At 48.9% G+C, this 9,241-nt stretch overlaps 1 protein-coding gene across 1 annotated transcript; it reads left to right on the top strand.

Annotated features, from left to right (window-relative positions):
• The first annotated feature begins 5,682 nt into the window (after nucleotides 1-5,682).
• LOC119093724 (phosphofurin acidic cluster sorting protein 1) lies at nucleotides 5,683-7,020 on the top strand. Its single transcript, XM_037216729.1, has one exon. It carries the CDS (start codon nucleotides 5,704-5,706, stop codon nucleotides 6,769-6,771), a length of 1,068 nt encoding a protein of 355 aa, XP_037072624.1. The 5' UTR covers nucleotides 5,683-5,703; the 3' UTR covers nucleotides 6,772-7,020.
• Nucleotides 7,021-9,241: the final 2,221 nt, after the last annotated feature.

Here is a 9,241-nt window from a genome sequence, read left to right as displayed (position 1 = left end):
TCAAATGATAAGGTATGATAATGCTCACAACTCGGCTTTTTCACTAGATGAAATGACGCAAACGGTTTCGATCAAAGGGCAATACAAAGCGTTGTCTGGTAGGAAGCATGACTAGAAGTGTTAGAAAATACCTCCAAGAGCTCGGACTAATATCAGAATGTGAAATCTATCACAACAAGGAATGTCAGTGTATTGTCATGCTTTACGTTTTGTCACACAATGCCATGCCCGTGGCAGGATGAGCGAATTTCCAGAGATATAGTTCGGATCACCTAATTCGATTTCTAAGCAGCATTGGAATAATGATTTTGCTTGACCAATAAGCCAATTTCCAACTCATTTTTCGGAGGTAGATTACGCAGGAAAAGGCACATCATTTCACACTAAACGTGCATGAGCGACCGGGATCGTAAAATATTTTGTTTTAGAATAACCTCTAGCGGTAGCCACTGTACGCGACTGTTGCGTTTTGTGAAGACTGTCGGGGTCTGATTTTGAGAACAACACAAAGGTGAAGATTTTATATCCCTGTCGGCGTGAAATTTATTCTCGCTTGGAAAGTCGCTGCGGTAGATTCATCCTCAATTCCAAACGCCCCTTCATGTCATTCCGGTCCAGCTATGGTCACGAAATCTACCAAGGTGCTAGTAAGATTCATTATGAACACAAAGTTTAGGGACAGAAACCAGGGAGCCGATTTAATGTCTTATCTCCGCTCATGCGTATATAGTTTGCTGTTGTAACGTAGTGTTGAACCGTAATTTAAGTTAGCGCGGGAAGAATACTGGTCAACGGGTCTTCTCGTGGTAAATGTAGATAATGCGTGACGTCAAAAGGAGTGAAACTGTTTTAAATTTTGAAATAATTCAATTTTGGATCAAGTTACGGCCAAAAACTGACTTTTGCGTAGCCCTATGGGAAAACGTTTCTTTGTGTTATTCGTGCCTAACAAAGCCTGGATGATTGCAATCGGCGCTCCGATATGTACATTGTTAGTTGCAACGTACTCGGCCCGGTGTTCCACGTTGATAACATCATATTGGAGGATGGTGGCCGGTCCTAGATAATTTAAAGCGCCAGACGTGCACTGTGATCTAGTTGCGTGAAGCTGGAACCTGCAACGTAAGAAAGTTAGCTTGTTTTGAACATAAGGGATCTTAAAGATACCTTCAGTGATACTCATTTGCTGCCATCGTTGATACCATGCCATCTCACATACGGGCGCAGACAGAGGGGAGGGGGAGCAGGTACAAGGGGCACGTGGCCCCTTCGTTCCCTCGTGATCCAGAGGGTTCTCGGGATTGACAATGAACGGCCCGATTACGGGGCTCAAGGGGCCGAAGGGCTGGTCTTGGTCTCCAGTCCGAACGACCGGGGCCCTCTGATGTCAACCAGAGGGCATCTGGCGATGAAAGGGGTCCCCGTGAAGAAGCTCCCCACTTCGGTCGAAATTACCAACAATTGGCCCTTTGTAGGACTGCGGCCCATTTTCCAAGCATGGTCAAGGTCTGAGCCCGGCGAATGACATTTCAGAAGACCTCGCAAGTCGCATTGGTCGGGGTTCCCTTGTCGGACAGGATATCCTCTGACCACAATGCATACATAATAGGAAATTCTGCACTGCTCGCGTCAGCCAGGGGCTCATTTGGCACCCATTACAGCCCGCCACAGGCCTTCTCTGTTGTTTCGGGCCCTTTGAGAACGACAGAAGATCGTTAGCAGTTAAAGGGTACATGCGTCAGTGAGACAATAGAAGGGCCGATTCTCACAGGAGGCCTCAGCAACGAACGGGAGCCCTATACTCCTCTTCAGCCAGTTGCTCGTCGAGTGGAGCTGAGCCCCTGTAAAATAGTTGAACCCTCTGTGCCCGTAAGGGATCTTTTTGCGTCAGTGAGAGCCAATGCCTCGATCCAGCAGCAGCTGCTCTGGTCAGAGGTCAGCCAGCGTCGGGGAGGGGATCGATTTACGAGATATGCCTTAATAGCCTCCGAATACACCAAGGACCCAATCTTCATTTCGTGAGATGGCAGCTGGTGGATACCTTGGGTTGAGATGGAAAGGTTTTTTAGCCACTTACCGGGAAAGGCAATGCCCCCTCCCGCTGGTGTGCCACCATCTACTAGCGCAGTAGTGTGCTATGCACCAGTACATCTACCATCCTAATGCACTACCTACGCCCTCCCCCGCCCTGCATATCCGAGGGTCTCTTAAGTTTTTTTTTTTTTTAAATCCATTGATGTTCTCTAAAAGTGCGAACGTTGACAGAACTGGATTATCAGGTCAAGAAAATTAGGTAAAGGCCGGTCAACTTTTGAGGACTTTCATCAGGAGTCTTTATTGTGCTGTGACCCTTCTTAGCTAACCAAAACCCTTCTCTTAGCCACATTATTATCCGACGCTTCCCTCTTTCCTCGACTTTTCCTCAAACCATTTCTTCTTTTTTAGACTTTCACGCAACCCAAAACTTCATTTTGTTCTCTAAAATTTCCCGAAAACTCGACATCTGTTTCCGTTATGCAGTTTTCGATGTCACCTTTTTCAGACATAACGTAGATGCACATCAAAGCACAATGCACCATGCACCACGGCATTTATTAGTAATGCAATGGTTCACACGGAATGTCACATGGCCCGTGCCGACAACAAAGTACACTTAAACGACCACACACAAGTTGCACTGAGCTGACTGTACACAGTCCACCACATTTCTCTGAACAGGAAACCTGCCATAAAACGTGACCTGGCGGGGGAGATCGCTATACCATGCCAAAGCTCCAGTATCGCACCTGAAACAAATAGGCGGTCCCATAGCACAGCTGATGTTCTCCGACCGTTTTTTATGCACAGCAACAGAGCCAGTGCCGTTACAATGACTTGGGTGCAGACCATCAACGCTGGATACTCAGCGGAGTGTCCCAATTTATGATCAGTTAGTTTTCCGAAGGAGGCGCCACCTGCTACATCTCGTCCCGCTGTGCGTGTGGAGAGCCCGAACCAGACCTTGGAATTTGCAGACCGTAAGAATTCTAACATTTGTCAAGTTGTGATTTCGCAGGATTTACGCAGCCCTTAGTCGTGATACCACGAAGGTGACGATGATGCGCCGAACACGATGAAACTACGTGGGAGCTGATGCCATTGTGCTGTTACTGAGGACGCCGCGCCGGATTTGTGGACACGGCAACAGAGCCGGCCACGACGGAGCCCATGAACGGAGGAGCTCGTGCACCTGAAAAACGTTCAAATGCATCTTAAATTATAAGAGTGAAAACAGGAAGCCGTAACAGAACGGCACACCCGGCAGACAAAGCCATGGTGAACTTGGGCTCCCCTTAAGTTGAACCTGGGAAACTCCTTCCACTGTCTACACCACAAATCATTTTACATCTTAAAATGATTTTCAAACGAATGGCTTGCCCCGTCCATGACATTCGATGGAAAAGGTTTTGACAACCCGCAGTTTTTCCTCACTTTGCCAACCGTGACAACATTGGGATAAGACAACGTGCTGCTAAAGCCATGGTAGCCTTGTAACGTGGTCACAAACATAAAATTCTCGACCATAGTTTGACTCGTCCTTCAGCCAGGGCCGTTCAGACCACACGAGACTACCTACATTAGGTTACCATCGGACGTCACGTGAGGTGAAACTTATGTGACTGGAGAAGAGGAACACGTGTATCGTGCACGAACACCATTGCATCAGATCAGCTGACCTGACATGACTTGACCTTAGCCTAAGCTGACTTGATCTTAGTCTGAACTGCTACCGCCTCCGTGGTATAGAGGAAAGATGCCGGACTCAAAATCCAGCGGCACTGGGACGAGTCTCAAAGTGGGCGCATTGTTTGACCCGACTAAAATGGAAAAGTCAGCTGGCAACTGGCCAACGAGCGTCAACCCAGACCCGTGGCGGCCGTGTCGCAGCATCGTGCGGCATATAAAACAACCCTCCGCATTCCTCTCTGGCGCACGGGCGGAGGCAAAATTGAGCGTTGAACTGGGTGGAACGATTTGGGTGGTGGGTTCCGGGTGGACGCAACAAGCTATGCTCAGCAAGTGCTATGAACCCAGTCACCCATGCAAACCATTTGGAATTAATTTGTAAAAACTGACACGACATAGCCTGAACTGGCATGACCTTAGCCTGAACTGACATGAGCTTAGCCTGAACTGACATGAACTTAGCCTAAACCGGCATGACCTTAGCCAGGCAGGCATGACCTTAGCCTGATCCAGGCGGGCAGGCAGGCAGGCTGGCAAGTCAGGCAGAGCCAGGCAGAGCCAGTCAGTCAGACAGGCAGAGTCTGAATATGTATATTTCATAGATATACGTACACACGTATACACAACCACACCCATATATATATATATAGACACCCTAGCCCCTACTACCCTACTCACCCCACACCCTACTCGCCCCGCAGGTTATATGCACTCTTCCGTAAATTGAGTGCAAAAAATTTCCATGCACGTTTCCAGGCACCTTCCCCATGGTCCCATTTGATCTGTCGTCAGCACGATTGTCAGTCGGAATGCATGACGTCATGCGTGCTGACGGAGTGTTCGATGTGTGGGCTGACGGGGAAGTTTCTTGACTTTACCTTTTCTTCTTGCCTTGAACTTTAAACTACTTCAGATCTCACGCTAACTCTTGCTTACCACCAACCATGACGCACTGCCTTTAAAAGGGCGCATAGAAGTGTGGCTCGCCCTCCGGTATTACATTCATCTATTCCACCCGTAAGTTGAGTGCTTCTTCACATTTCTATCTCATTTAAATTTTTCTGTCATTAGAAGTGCTCACACCACTTTCGGTGCAGAATGTCTATCGATCCTTGCCTGCTACTTGTACCGGCATGAAGCCCATTATCTCATTGAGCTTGCTTTGTATTGACAAAGGCCATGTCTGAAATGTGAAGTGAACTCAAATAGTCTGAACAGAAAGAGTTCCGGTTTCCTATTTTTTACGATTACCTTAACGCTATTAATTTACTGCAGAACGCAGCCACACACCACACCAACCTCTGCTGCTCACCCTTTCTTGGCTTCTGTTGCCAGCCAGAAATTCCCTTATTATCCATCCTTCGTCGCATTCCCGCAAATTAGAGACAAGTGCCCCACCCCACCTAACGTGGGGGTTCCAAATCAAATCCCCGCTTCTTCGACAGAATAATTTTGTAATCTGGTAGCGCTTTCTCTCCGTGCTGACGGGCCGACAAGTCCTGGCACTATCACCAGCCGGCGCGTGACGTCGCAAGCCACATAACTTTAAGTCGCGTACCGTGACGTAGGAAGAATACTGGGCTGTGTTTGGTGCTGTCAAATGTGCGGACGACAGTGAGCGCGGCCCGTACTCCCCACTGAGTACCAAAACATTTGACCAACTCTGCCGCCCTGCAAGAGCAACTTGCAATCTGTTGGATCCCAAAATGGCGACGAATTTATATTCCTGTCGAGCAAAATCAAAGTAATGGTCTTCTTCCACCTCTAACCAACCGCACTCCCGCTCCGGGCGTTCGGTTAGTGCATTGTACTATTTAGTATCAATTCGAATGAAACTTCGCAAAGTTAGAGCTTCTTATTACGTAAAACCTTTTCCCTCTTAATGCAATCTCGTACTAAATTTCTTCGAGGATGTGCTACCAGATCCTAGAATGATTCCACTTTTGGTTCGTATACAGAAGCAAGGGCAAAAGTCATATGCACTTTTGCACCAATGCTCACTTTTGGGGCAATAACACAGAGTGCTATAATTTCCAGAGCACTTTCATCCATATTTCCCTCGAGATGGCTGAGAAGCCGCCGAAAATTCAACAAGATGGTACAAAACCTACTCCTATGAAGCTTTTTGCAACATGGGAAGTGGAGCGAACAACCCCAGTATGTATTGCCAGACAATGCACACTGAAGCTAGCCCACTTGAAGGTGGTGCGATCAGTGAGTTCAGATCTTGGATCCATTTTGATTGCTGTCAAAATGCAGAGTGCCAAAAGGACTTTGAGATCCAATGAGATTCCATTACAGAGCAGTGGTCTCCTTGATACTGAACTGGAATTGACATTTTCTCTGCAGTATCCCCATTTTCTGAAGGGGGAAGGAAACAAGTTGCAGATAATGCTGCAAAGGCGTAAGCGCTACAAGAATCGCACCATTCTGGGTTTCAAGACCCTTGCTGTTGGTGTCATCAATATGTCACAGATTCTGCAGAGATCTGTTGATAAAGATTTAATGCTGTACTCAGACCCAAAAGAACGTCAAAATTTAGCAGCAGTGCTGAGTGTTGAATCCCTGGTCAGCCAGCCTGTAGATCAGGAGGACCTGCACATTGTGAAGAATATGGACCTGCATGACAGGTATGATTCAGAGGAAGATGAAGAGTACAGCACAAATGATGAATGTTCAGATTCAGAACATATTCAGGACAGCACTAGCAAGCCACAGTCATCAAAACACCTAGGTCCAAGCATCAGGCAAAGGAACTTGAAGCAAAAGTTCATGACCCTCTTAAAGAGGTTTAAGTTGTCTGAAGGTCTCCAAGAACTTGATCAGGACCAGGATATGGATCCCAAGTTTGATGGTGAAGTAGGTGAGCTAGATGATCTTCTCCAGGAGCTTGATGAGTATGGATCCGACTCAGAACCAGAGGTGGACACAATGAGTATCAATTCAACTCCAAAGCCATCCCTTCGTCCATTTTTCTCCTCTTCGCAGAATCTCCTTTGTGATCATTCTGTCCCCACCATCAGAAAAGAGCAAGGTCAACTGTGATGTGACAAAGGGGGTGTTATTTGTATGAATATGTCTATAGGCATAGTGCATAGGAATATTTTTGTACCTGTGTATGAAGGACTTGTTGGAGACCAATGATGGCTTGTGTGAGGTTGCGTTTGGTAAACAGTTTGTTGGTCACACCATGCTTCTAAGAGTGGAAAAGGAAGTGGGTAAGCATTGGTAGTTGCTGTACCCTTCATGTTGAGCTGTTGACCACAGCATCTTAATAAAGGATCTGGGAAAAAGCTTACTTTTTTGATAAATGATTTGGGAACAGATTGGTTGCAAAAACTGTTAAACTGCTATAGTCCATTTTGATACACTGGTATACTATACTGGTAATGCCCTCAGCATAGTTCAGAGAATGTTTCTTGAATCACCAGCTGCCAAGTTGTCAAAGCCTGATTGTAGAAACACCAAAGTGTGAGAAGACTAGGCAGCCATTTTGGTTGTTGTAACCTGTGCTGGTCGACAGTGGGGTGCATGCAGGGGCACACGGGACATATCTATGGCTCGCTCCCTCAGGTCCTGAGGCTGGAAGGGTACCTGAGCCACTCTGGACAGATGTTAAAGGAGCTGATAGCAGTGCATGAAGGGCTCATCCGAGGCTGTACAAATGAATCTTAACCAGCAGAGCGAGGTCCAAAACGCCAGTCATATCACCATGGTCATAACATCATAGTCATAATGTCTGGATTGGGCATCCCGGGGACAATGAAGGCCTCTATTACAGACCACCAATACGGAGCAGGTGACCTCATGTCAGTTCGGGCCCTTGGGGCCCATATTCCAATCAGGGATGGCGCTGGGGCGAGCCAGTGCCATGTAAAGGCTGCTTTATTGATCAAGGTCCCTGAAAGAATACGGAACCGCCGGTGTCGGTCAGGCGCAGTGGCGCAGCTGAGACGCTAGGTTTGAGTGCGGATTCACCACGACACTACTGAAATAATTCGGGAATCTGGTCATCAGGATAAGTAATTTAGCGTTATATGTCATAAGGTATTAGTATGAGTTTAAATGTCACCACCGCGGTCTGCGGCATGTAGAGCTCAGCAGTCGTAAATTAGTAACAAGACACGAACAAGTGGCAACATATCTTGTAAGAAGCACATATACGGTGCGCAGCAGTAGCACAGGCAGGGGGGGGGGGCATAGCGAGCTCGTGCCACCCCGCTTGGGTTGCGAGGCGCCTTTTGGACCCCTTGGAATCTACAATTAAGGGCCCGAAAAGCCACCCAGAGGTCTCAATGAGGGACCGCGACCGCAGGGTCGGGCGTTTAGATGGCAGCCAGAGGCTCTGCGCGCTGGTCGGGAACCCATGGAGTCAATAAAGGCATATATTTCGATCAGACGTCACCAGCACCGTACTAACGGCTCCGTGGCAGCATGGACCTAGGGGCCCATTTCCCAAGCAGGGACGAAGCCTGAGCCAGCAGTCTACATTGCTCGGGGCCCCACAGCGCCTAACAGGAGCCCTGTGTTGTTAAAGGGTCCCGAGTCGGCCAGAGGCAGTGTTCGAAGTGGCCCGAAGAGCTTAGAGGGCCCATCCGGTCCGATGATCAAAGGCCTGAAGGGAGGTTTTAAGGGCATAAAGGGCGGGTCAGAGTCCTATTTAGGGCAGCAGACCTGCGAAGACGGGTCCTCAAATAACGGTCAGAGGGCCCATTGCGCCGATCGAGGACCCCTTGAGTCGATATGGGCCTATGCGTCGGTCAGGAACCACTGTACCACATAGTCGGCTCCGTGTCGGTATGGGCCTGAGGACACACTTCCCAATCAGGTATAAAGCTGGGGTCAGTGGCTTACACTGGCTGGGGGCCTTGTATCTGTTGGGATCCGCAGCGCCTAACAGAGGGTCCTGTGCTCGCAAGGGCCCCGAGCCGACCAAGGGAAGCGTTTGACGAGGCCTGAAGGGGTAGGGGGGGGGGGGGGGGGGGGCGGCCCAACAGGACTGACTACCAAAAGCCTGGTTGAAGAGCACAAGGGCCCGAAGGACTGGCTGTAGGTCTTATCAAGAATCGCGGCCCGTAGGGTTGTGACTTGAAATATCAGCCCTCTTGCACCGTTTTAGAAACCCTTGAGACAACGCGGGTGTCTAAGTCGGTCAGAGGCCACGAACACCGAACCGTCGGCTCCATGTCTTTATGAGCTCTGGCGTCCCACTTTCCAAGCACAAAGGAGGCCGGGGCCTGCGATTTGCAATGTTCGGGTCCCTGGCGCAATGAGGGGCTCCTGTGTCGGTTAGGGGCCACAGTGCCGAACAGGAGCCTGTGGCGGCAAGCGGTCCTGAGTCGGAGCGGTGTTTGAGGGGGCCCGAAGAGGGGCCGAAGGATATCTCGAAACCAAAGATCAAGGGCCCGATAGAATGGCTGAAGGGTCCGAAAGGTTGGCTTTAGATAGCATTAAGGACCCCCGCCCAGAGGGCTGTGATCTCAAATGTCAGTAAGATAATCTCTTGCACCGCTAG

This window comes from Pollicipes pollicipes, unplaced genomic scaffold (assembly GCF_011947565.3).
Source record: "Pollicipes pollicipes isolate AB1234 unplaced genomic scaffold, Ppol_2.1 Scaffold_4002;HRSCAF=4701_pilon_pilon_pilon, whole genome shotgun sequence".
In the NCBI taxonomy this organism is placed as follows: Eukaryota; Metazoa; Arthropoda; class Thecostraca; order Pollicipedomorpha; family Pollicipedidae; genus Pollicipes; species Pollicipes pollicipes.
Note: the sequence above shows the minus strand (reverse complement) of the source record. Positions and strands in the feature narration are given on the sequence as shown.